Here is an 11654-nt window from a genome sequence, read left to right as displayed (position 1 = left end):
GAGTACAGGTCAGGAGCACCATACTAACCATAACCCTGGGTGTACAGGTCAGGAGCGCCATACTAACCATAACCCTGGGTGTACAGGTCAGGAGCGCCATACTAACCATAACCCTGGGTGTACAGGTCAGGAGCACCATACTAACCATAACCATAACCCTGGGTGTACAGGTCAGGAGCACCATACTAACCATAACCCTGGGTGTACAGGTCAGGAGCGCCATACTAACCATAACCCTGGGTGTACAGGTCAGGAGCGCCATACTAACCATAACCCTGGGTGTACAGGTCAGGAGCACCATACTAACCATAACCCTGGGTGTACAGGTCAGGAGCGCCATACTAACCATAACCCTGGGTGTACAGGTCAGGAGCGCCATACTAACCATAACCCTGGGTGTACAGGTCAGGAGCGCCATACTAACCATAACCCTGGGTGGTGGTAGTAGGTGTGGCCAGTGGTGCAGTTTTAGAGGCCCTCTTCTTGGCCGCAGAGACAAACTGCTGCTGTTTTAAAGCAAATTTCCTGCAATTTATACATTTTGCTGTGGGGCAGAGAGAACATTGAACTGTTTTTAAAGCTAATTTCATGCCATTTAAAAAATGTGCAATAAGGCTAAGAGAAGATTTTAAAGCAAAATTCCTTCAATTCTACACATTTTGCCGTGGCTTATGCCTTGTTCTTATGCTATCTGAATGACTCAAACATTATAACAAAATCAATGTGGGGCCCCATGACATGATATTTTTTACATTTTAGATTCTCCCTGACGGTTACATTTTTCTTTTGGGGATTGTTAGTTCTCAAAGGTAATCTTTAAAAAAAATATATATTGCTCTATTATATTTTCTACATATTTTATCTGGGTTTTAGTTATTTAAGTTTATACAAGTTCTGGGTGTTTGTTCTGACTTCCACATGACATCAACCAGTGTTTCCCATATATGCGCATAGCAGCGGTGCACCACGGGATGGTCAAATTATTTATTATTTTGATATATTTTTTGGTGGCGTCCACGAATTAGCAACCGCAGTGTGCCGCTGCTAAACGCATATATGGGAAACGCTGGTTGATGTCATGTGGAAGTCAGAACAAACAGCCATAAGAACATGTATAAACTTAAACGACTAAAAATAGATTTCTATATTTGTCACCCTACAAAGTAACGCATTTGTAATCACAGGTCCAAAACCACAGTGGATGAAGAGGGGGGGGAGTTTATTATCGCCATCATTGTCATCATCATTGTTCCGTTGTCACTGTATTATACAGAATGAATACTTAGTGTCGGCTGTTGATATGACGTGCTGGGGTCTTGCCCATATCAAGCCAGAAAACATTATACAAAACAATGACTGAGATGTTGAAAGCCTCAGGCCTAGATATGCCTCGCCAGAAATCCCAACCAACCACAAGACATTCAGCTTCATCATGTGACGTTTGCAGGCAATTACATCCTCTTTCTCACCCCTCCTTATTTTTTCTGTGTCTGTCTGCTGAGTTAGACGAGACAGGAAATGAGTAAGTGGGTTTGTCATGTTTCGGATGTAAATTTGACCGGGCCGGTTGGGTTTGGGGTTACTCTAGGGCAGGAGAGGAGACTGACAGACAGAGTTTCTAATGACGTCTATAAGGTTTGTCATTTTACAGATGAAAATGTGTTGAAGCTGGGAAACGGGCCCAACTTGGGATCGGGTTGCCTCTGGTTACTATAGGGCAGGGGTTGACACTACAGACAGGCAGAGAGGCTAACGATGTCCAACAGGGTAATAGACAAGTAACTGTCAAAATAAATGAAATACCAACATAAAGTGTTTTGTCATTGGGCCACCACGAGCTGCCAGAACAGCTTCAATGCACCTTGACGTAGATTCTACAAGTGGAGGGATGCGACACCATTTTTCCAGTAGAAATTCCATCATTTTGTGTTTTGTTGATGGTGGTGGAAAACGCTGTCTCAGGCGTTGGTCCAGAGTCTCCCGTAAGTGTTCAACTGGGTTGAGATCTGGTGACTGAGACACACACACATTATACATGAACCTAAGCATGATGGGATGTTCATTCCTTAATTAACTCAGGAAACACACCTGTGTGGAAGCACCTGCTTTCAATATACTTTGTATTCCTCATTTGTGTTTCCTTCATTTTGGCAGTTATCTGTATGTAAATGTTTGGGGCTGGGACTGGGCTGGGGGTGGGACTGAGCTGGGACTGGGTGGGATAGCTGCACAGCAAAATTTGATTGGTAAAACACACTGTGGTTGTTCAATTTCACACTTTTTAAGTGTTTATATGAGAACCAGACAGAAAGTGTTGAATTAACGCTTTTCAAAGTGTTGCCCTTTTAACACTGATACTTTCCAACACCAGTGGCATTAAAATGTTACACTAACTCAGTGTTAAAGTTACACTGTTATGGTGTTCACTGATACCTTCACAGCATATTCTTCAATATTAAATAAACACTAAGAGTGTTACCCAACATTTATTAACTTGATTATTCACTTCATTCTTAGCTTAGCTAAGTGGTATAGTCTTTGTGCGTTCTCAATGGACATTGTTAATGAGGTCATAAGATGTCTAGCTATTAATTTGTTATCTATGCTAACAAACTAGCAAGAAGTTACATAGCAACAGCATCAACTTCCAGTAGACAGGCGAAGCGCTACTACACTCAACTGAAAGGATACCGTTTGTTTACAGTATATTAAAATGAACTAATATTATGTAGTATATATACTCATTAAGTATGTCATTTACAGTATGTTAGTATGGGTATTCAAACACAGCTATGGTTGTTGCATTCATCCATTTTCTGTCCTGTGGCCTTCACCAAGTGAGATCCTAAGCAATTATGTTATCATTACAATTGTATTATTTAACACAATACAACACATAATTCATAAGACCTTATTTTTGAGGGCTTAGTTTTACCATAATACAGTGGCCTGAAACTCATGGTTTACAGGAAAAATGTAGGCCTGCAAATCACAGTATGCTGGCTTGCAAAGTGATGTGTAATTCCTATTGGAATCTAGCCAGAGTGGGGATATCCAACATTTAGAATTTTTATTCACCTGCAACCTGATTCAGAATGACTGCCGGGATGGAAAGATTAAGGTATGAGAATACCTTAAGCATCTAAACTGGATCAACCATTTCAGTAATGGGTGCAGTGAATCAATATAACATATTGGATTAGTTTAGAAAAATGTATGTTATTTACGTTTAATGAATTAATCAATGTACATTCAAAACATAGATATTGAAACAAACAATTCAAAAAATCTAACTGCAGTAGAGCATGCTGGGAAATATGATAATGATGGGTGTGGTTTTAGTTCAACACTGGGTATTAACACCAACACTGGGTTTCTTCTAAACCAATGAGTGTTTAACACTTACAGAGCTACTTTAACACCTTAATCAACACTAGAAATGTTACACTGAAAAATCAACACTAGGTAACACTGGCTAACACCCTGATTGAACAACAGTATTTTTTAACAACAACAACAACAGTATTTTTTAACAACAGCTTAAAACACAATACCAGCTGGGCGTTCAGTCTGTTCATAGTAACACAAAGTAACACTACATCAACACCTAAACTGCTTAAACCAGGATATGAACCCAGATAATTTACTGTGTGGTAGAATTACTCTAGGACGGGAGAGGATACAGACAGCGAGACAGAGTAATGACTTCCAACAGGGGTTAATACAGCTGGGTTTGGGCTGCCGCTGACTGACAGGGTTACAGAGTAATGACTTCCAACAGGGGTTAATACAGCTGGGTTTGGGCTGCCGCTGACTGACAGGGTTACAGAGTAATGACTTCCAACAGGGGTTAATACAGCTGGGTTTGGGCTGCCGCTGACTGACAGGGTTACAGAGTAATGACTTCCAACAGGGGTTAATACAGCTGGGTTTGGGCTACCGCTGACTGACAGGTGTCATGACGTTGGCCTCTTTTGGTACAGGGAGGACAGTTGACCCCCTCCCTTTTGCACCACCACCCAACCTACCTTCCCCCCAACCCAGGCCCTGTGTGAAAGGGTTGTAAAAACTCTAAAATTCCAGGAGAGTCTCTGGCCACATGGCCCATAGAGAGACACAGGAAATTCTTCCAACTCACAGAATTGGGGAGCCAAGCGACATGTGTGTTCTGGAGAAGGTATGGAAGATTGGTGAAGAATCCAGCTACGAACTGGTATGCTTGGTACAATTTTGTGATACTCAGAAGAGACAATATAGCCATATTACCATAAAACTGTTTATATAATAGCCTCAGCTTGAGACTTGCATCATAATGGTTGTATAGAATGTATTAATAAGGATAAAGCTTTTGTAATACATTGAGATGCTATGTACTGATGTAATGTGATAGAATTGTATTTCTGTAACCAAGTCTAACTCAGTCATAGGCACGCCCCCAGGGACACATACAGGACCAGGTGTCATTTGACAAGCCTGTTCAAGGGTCACTATAAAACCCACCCTGATTTACATTTCTTTAGACCAGGCCTCCACTCCATGGCCAATAGGTTTTACCATCCAATTCCTCTACTGAAAGTGAACCATACCACGTGGTTAACTTTTAGACTATTGATACCGACAGAATAAGAACAAGTCTTTGATATTAATTATTAGTCTGCAGCTAAGTAAATTATATCATCGAACGCGAAGACCAACGAAACATTCATTCTATGACGACATTAATGAATGTTGCTCTGAAAGATCCATTCTAACCGAGAGAGAGAGAAAGAGAGAACGCGGACAAAACTCTCCAACAAGGATCCCAATGACACACTGAGCGTAAATATATATTGATTGCAATTGTTCCCGAATGAGTGAGCGTTCATGTGCAAAGGATTAGCATATCAATTGTTAATATTAATGAACTCTGTGTGCCACAGCTGACCTTTTATGATCCATTGTTCAACAGGCCGACCTGCCTGTTTAGCCCACAAGGGCACATTCCTCTACCAATCCTTTGTGACGATAATTACTGTTTATATGTTTTCTGTTAATTACTTAGTGTAGTAAATACATGATTTTAAGACAATTGATGTATGGATGATTTTAGTAAAGACTGGGTTCGTGCAGATACAACAATTTACGACGTTTGGAATGAGACTGAACACGAGGTAAAATACACCATTTAAACCAGAAGATAATCGGCCTATACTATAATAGAATATAATATTATAATACAGGAAAGTTATATTAGGAAAATTATAGCTTTGTAATCTGCATATTCTCCTTGGTGCCCCGATCTCCTAGTTAATTACAATTAAACGATTAATCAGTTTAATCGCGTGATAATAATTACTGGGAGTTAATTGATAAACATGTCTTCAGTTATATGGTACCCCAAAGACACGACACAGGGTTACAGAGTAATGACTTCCAACAGGGGTTAATACAGCTGGGTTTGGGCTGCCGCTGACAGACAGGGTTACAGAGTAATGACTTCCAACAGGGGTTAATACAGCTGGGTTTGGGCTACCGCTGACTGACAGGGTTACAGAGTAATGACTTCCAACAGGGGTTAATACAGCTGGGTTTGGGCTGCCGCTGACTGACAGGGTTACAGAGTAATGACTTCCAACAGGGGTTAATACAGCTGGGTTTGGGCTGCCGCTGACTGACAGGGTTACAGAGTAATGACTTCCAACAGGGGTTAATACAGCTGGGTTTGGGCTGCCGCTGACTGACAGGGTTACGGAGTAATGACTTCCAACAGGGGTTAATACAGGTCAGACAGATAGACTGCCCATTGAGTTTGACTGGAACCTGGACTAGTCTAGAGGATGAAACATTCACGTATGTACAGCTGATCTGGTCTTCCCTCACAGTAGGGCTGGTCTGGTCTTCCCTCACAGTAGGGCTAGTCTAGTCTTCCCTCACAGTAGAGCTGGCGTGCCGTGGCCTCTTCACAGTCTATCCTTATGACTTCCTATGACTCTTCCTATTTTGCGGGTGATAAAGGGCAACTCCTCCACTTTCAACCTCATGTTTATTGTCTCCAGCACCATACCAGTGTCTACATATGCGAAAACATCACGTGAATATGAGGTTGAAAAGTTGTGGAATTGCCCTTTAAAAGAGGAAGTGGGAAGGGCAACACCAATGGATCAGGGTGCTAGGTGTTAAAAGAGGAAGTGGGAAAGGTAACACCAACAGATCAGGGTGCTAGGTGTTAAAAGAGGAAGTGGGAAAGGTAACCAACAGATCAGGGTGCTAGGTGTTAAAAGAGGAAGTGGGAAAGGTAACCAACAGATCAGGGTGCTAGGTGTTAAAAGAGGAAGTGGGAAAGGTAACCAACAGATCAGGGTGCTAGGTGTTAAAAGAGGAAGTGGGAAAGGTAACCAACAGATCAGGGTGCTAGGTGTTAAAAGAGGAAGTGGGAAAGGTAACACCAACAGATCAGGGTGCTAGGTGTTAAAAGAGGAAGTGGGAAAGGTAACACCAACGGATCAGGGTGCTAGGTGTTAAAAGAGGAAGTGGGAAAGGTAACACCAACAGATCAGGGTGCTAGGTGTTAAAAGAGGAAGTGGGAAAGGTAACACCAACGGATCAGGGTGCTAGGTGTTAAAAGAGGAAGTGGGAAAGGTAACACCAACGGATCAGGGTGCTAGGTGTTAAAAGAGGAAGTGGGAAAGGTAACACCAACAGATCAGGGTGCTAGGTGTTAAAAGAGGAAGTGGGAAAGGTAACCAACAGATCAGGGTGCTAGGTGTTAAAAGAGGAAGTGGGAAAGGTAACACCAACAGATCAGGGTGCTAGGTGTTAAAAGAGGAAGTGGGAAAGGTAACCAACAGATCAGGGTGCTAGGTGTTAAAAGAGGAAGTGGGAAAGGTAACACCAACAGATCAGGGTGCTAGGTGTTAAAAGAGGAAGTGGGAAAGGTAACCAACAGATCAGGGTGCTAGGTGTTAAAAGAGGAAGTGGGAAAGGTAACACCAACGGATCAGGGTGCTAGGTGTTAAAAGAGAAAGTGGGAAAGGTAACACCAACAGATCAGGGTGCTAGGTGTTAAAAGAGGAAGTGGGAAAGGTAACACCAACAGATCAGGGTGCTAGGTGTTAAAAGAGGAAGTGGGAAAGGTAACACCAACAGATCAGGGTGCTAGGTGTTAAAAGAGGAAGTGGGAAAGGTAACACCAACAGATCAGGGTGCTAGGTGTTAAAAGAGGAAGTGGGAAAGGTAACACCAACAGATCAGGGTGCTAGGTGTTAAAAGAGGAAGTGGGAAAGGTAACACCAACAGATCAGGGTGCTAGGTGTTAAAAGAGGAAGTGGGAAAGGTAACACCAACAGATCAGGGTGCTAGGTGTTAAAAGAGGAAGTGGGAAAGGTAACACCAACAGATCAGGGTGCTAGGTGTCTGTCTCACAATTTGCAGACAGAGTATACAGACAAAGAATTTACATAAATAACATACAGCAATAAACGCTATTTTTTGTAACACTCCATGTCCATGAGAGGACTCAGTGAGTGGGGTGCTGCCTGGGGGTCAATGAAACTCAGAAATACTATAAATGTCTTGTCCTTTTTTTTTGTCCAGTCAAAGATTTTCACCAGGACTCCAACACTGTATCTGGACTTCAAGCTGGATGGAGGATCCAAGCATGTACAACCAGTTCCTTCAGGTAAAAACCATCTTTACTGAGTAGGCCTTCTGTGGCTCTGGTCCAGGGCGTTACGTGCTCCTTGAAGAAGGCTCAATCTGCATGTAACACCATGGACCAGAGCTTGGCCTTCTGTAGCTATAGTGTTCTGTGTGCTCCATTCATCCAAAATCTGGCACTAAATCTGTTAACCTTTTCAGTAAAGTTAGCAGAACCTTTCAACTCAAACCCTAGCTAAGTGCTGTGTGGTTTGTATGACACACGCTTTCTAATTCTGGGAACTGTACTGTACCTGACGTTGGTTTGTGGTGGGACAGAGTTGCTATCTACTGTCTGTGACAAACAGAAGTCCTCCAGGGGTTGGGAGTCTTCTAAAGTTTATACAACTGGCTTGGTTTCCATTGTCACCCTGCCTGTTCTCTATGGAGTCTGGTTCTGTGTGGTTGCTATGGAGTCAGTGGTGTTGTGTGGTTGCTATGGAGTCAGTGGTGCTGTGTGGTTGCTATGGAGCCAGTGGTGCTGTGTTGAATGGTTACCATACCTGTTGTCTATGGAGTCAGTGGTGCTGTGTTGAATGGTTACCATACCTGTTGTCTATGGAGTCAGTGGTGCTGTGTTGAATGGTTACCATACCTGTTGTCTATGGAGTCAGTGGTGCTGTGTTGAATGGTTACCATACCTGTTGTCTATGGAGCCAGTGGTGCTGTGTTGAATGGTTACCATACCTGTTGTCTATGGAGTCAGTGGTGCTGTGTTGAATGGTTACCATACCTGTTGTCTATGGAGTCAGTGGTGCTGTGTTGAATGGTTACCATACCTGTTGTCTATGGAGTCAGTGGTGCTGTGTTGAATGGTTACCATACCTGTTGTCTATGGAGTCAGTGGTGCTGTGTTGAATGGTTACCATACCTGTTGTCTATGGAGTCAGTGGTGCTGTGTTGAATGGTTACCATACCTGTTGTCTATGGAGTCAGTGGTGCTGTGTTGAATGGTTACCATACCTGTTGTCTATGGAGTCAGTGGTGCTGTGTTGAATGGTTACCATACCTGTTGTCTATGGAGTCAGTGGTGCTGTGTTGAATGGTTACCATACCTGTTGTCTATGGAGTCAGTGGTGCTGTGTTGAATGGTTACCATACCTGTTGTCTATGGAGTCAGTGGTGCTGTGTTGAATGATCACATATAGTACGTAAGACGTTAAGTAGTCCATTACTCTACTCTGTGTGTGTGTGTGTGTGTGTGTGTGTGTGTGTGTGTGTGTGTGTGTGTGTGTGTGTGTGTGTGTGTGTGTGTGTGTGTGTGTGTGTGTGTGTACACGCAGTCAGTGTTGGTGTGTTGAATGGATGGCTCCCACGTCATCATACTACAGGGCCCTATGGTGGATTAGATGTTAGACCATCTCAGTGTTATGGCCCACAGCTCACATGGCAAGACGTTGGTATACCAAGTGGTCAGACTCCCCCACCAAGTCACATCATTTAGAATATGACGCTTTATAAATGTCATGATTGTTGTGTATACTGTGGCAGTTAACTTGTTAATGAGGTGACAAAATGCATTATCAATGCCAGCCCAAAACAACAGTTTTTCTATCGTCTCTGCTAGGATGGACCTCGTTTATCTACACACTGGCAGGATCTGTTTGTGTTTGTGAGTTTCCTCTATTTAGTTTCTCTTGAACAGTTTTCCATTAGGTCCTAACTGCCCTGCAGCCTGTTGATGGTCATCCAGAACAGTGTTGTGTTTGGTAGGGGTTCAGAAACACTCAGCATCTTGTTGCTGTCCCTCGTCCAGAGAGAGGGACAATCAAACAGAGCAGGTGCATTTATTTATTTATTTTCCCTTCCTCGTCTCCTCCGTCCTCTCTGGGATGTTCCCTTCCTCTTCTCCTCTCCTCCGTCCTCTCTGGGATGTTCCCTTCCTCTTCACCGTCCTCTCTGGGATGTTCCCTTCCTCCTCTCCACTGTCCTCTCTGGGATGTTCCCTTCCTCCTCTCCACTGTCCTCTCTGGGATGTTCCCTTCCTCCTCTCCTCCGTCCTCTCTGGGATGTTCCCTTCCTCTCCTCCGTCCTCTCTGGGATGTTCCCTTCCTCTCCTCCGTCCTCTCTGGGATTTTCCCTTCCTCTGCACCGTCCTCTCTGGGATGTCATGTCAACATTGGGATGTAGCCTTGTGATCTGAAGCCAATAACAACTCTAGGAATGGTTTAGGAATGGTTTAGGAATGGTTTAGGAATGAGACACAATCACACTGGAACCCTTCATGTTGTGGTTCATGTTCTAGGGCAACCTTTTCCCTATATAGTGCCCTATGGGGCCTGGCCAAAAGTAGTGCACTATGTAGGGAATAGGGTGCCATATGGGACGCAAGCCATAGATGTATGTCTTATGGTATTATACCTGTAACAAATGGTTTCACCTACAGTCCTGTGACGTCCTGCTATACAGAGTTGAACTGTTCCCTACAGTCCTGTGACGTCCTGCTATACAGAGTTGAACTGTTCCCTACAGTGTTTGTCTATACAGGACACATTAGGCCTGTCCTTTTTCACGTGTAAAAATGTCCTTATGCTGAAGTTTTTTGACGTTTCTTTTGTTTGTCTATGGGAAGCACATATTTGAGTAGGAGGAATTGTATTTTCATTATGATAGATGTTAGCTAGCGTGAGAAGGAGTTTTTTAACGCTCTTCACTCATTTAGAAAGGGGTTTTGTTACATTTCATACATAGTTGATATTTGTTTCTACAGGAAGTTGCATTATGATCTGATTAAATGGAATCGTTGTTTCGTAGGATCTCACGGAAAGCTCCTTTTTAATTGTAGACAGATGTTTTGAAACCAGAATAAAGTTGAGCCGTTCGCTGTAACTAAGATGAAGGTGGGTTTGAACGGAGATGCCACTGAATCGACAGAGTGTAGTCTGTAAGGCAAATCCAGCACAGCTGTGTCTGATAAATATATCCACCACAACTTGAAGCGTTTGGCGTTTCAGCATTTCTTTTGACCGTAGTATTCAGACAACGGAAGCAGACTTAACCATGTCAGATGAAGAGGAAATGCACATTTTCTTTGGTTCTTGATTCCAGTGTTTGTCTCGGGTTCAAATCTGACAGAAATCCTCAAATGAAAGCTGTTTTGTTGCCATTTGTTTTGAGGTAATAATCTTGTTTTCATCCCAGGGACCATCTGTAGACTTCTATTCTGTTTTCCATTGCTCTTTCAGGCCCAGAGGCAGAGCAGCAGAAAGTGGAGCCACATCGCACCGTAGTGTTTGATGATGGAGACTGCATAGCAGTAGAAAATAAGGTAGGCTGTCTGAGCTTCTTACAGACTCTAACACAGTTGTCAGGAATTGTAAATTCACTACAACTCAAATTCCTTTCTCCAGACATCAGAGGTCTCCCATTTTGTCTTGATTGCTGGACAGCCGATCAATGAACCGGTGGTCCAACATGGTAAGACCTTAATTTCTTTACATTACTGAACTCCAGTCAGTTACCACAATATTGGATTGTCCTTGTGTAATGCGACACACTACACTTTCCTCTTTCTCTCCAGGTCCGTTTGTGATGAACATGGAAGAGGAGATCAACCAGGCAGTCAGAGACTACAGGACAGGGACCAATGGGTTCGAGAGGGCTAAGGCTTGGAGGTCTAAGATCAGGGATTCCTTCTAAGAATCAGCAGACATCTTATAATCATGTTATAGGTCTTGTTATGGTCATGTGACCAAAGTGTATTTTAATAATGAACCAGCTTGATGTGTGTTTGTCTCTTTTTAAATCATTAAGTTCTCATTTTATACAGATTTTTTTTCTTCTGAAATAGATGTTTTGTCACTGTGCCTCCAAGCCATTAAACTGAAATGTAAATGATGAAAAAGGCACTTTTAATTCAACCTCAATAAAACTATCCTGCCGTGATGTCTCCAGAAGCTATCTAATGGAACCACTGATTAGTTCCAGTCATTATGTCTTTAGACAGACCTCAGAGGAGATGCAAGTATCCATTACGGGAA

The 11654-nt window shown here is 42.9% G+C and overlaps 1 protein-coding gene across 5 annotated transcripts in view; it reads left to right on the top strand.

Annotated features, from left to right (window-relative positions):
* Positions 1–11559, top strand: part of LOC106609068 (pirin) — a 20190-nt gene extending 8631 nt beyond the window's left edge. For 4 of the 5 annotated variants that reach the window (XM_045698301.1, XM_045698297.1, XM_045698302.1 and 1 more), the window contains 5 exons: positions 7573–7657; positions 9242–9286; positions 10860–10942; positions 11025–11091; positions 11195–11559. In XM_045698301.1, the coding sequence (XP_045554257.1) occupies positions 7573–7657; positions 9242–9286; positions 10860–10942; positions 11025–11091; positions 11195–11313 (399 nt within the window). In that variant the 3' untranslated portion in view covers positions 11314–11559. The remainder of the gene's footprint in view (positions 1–7572; positions 7658–9241; positions 9287–10859; positions 10943–11024; positions 11092–11194) is intronic. The other variant, XM_045698298.1, reaches the window with a different exon arrangement.
* Positions 11560–11654: the final 95 nt, after the last annotated feature.

Source organism: Salmo salar, chromosome ssa16 (assembly GCF_905237065.1).
Source record: "Salmo salar chromosome ssa16, Ssal_v3.1, whole genome shotgun sequence".
Classification (NCBI taxonomy): domain Eukaryota; kingdom Metazoa; phylum Chordata; class Actinopteri; order Salmoniformes; family Salmonidae; genus Salmo; species Salmo salar.
This window is presented reverse-complemented; position numbering and strand designations above follow the sequence as displayed.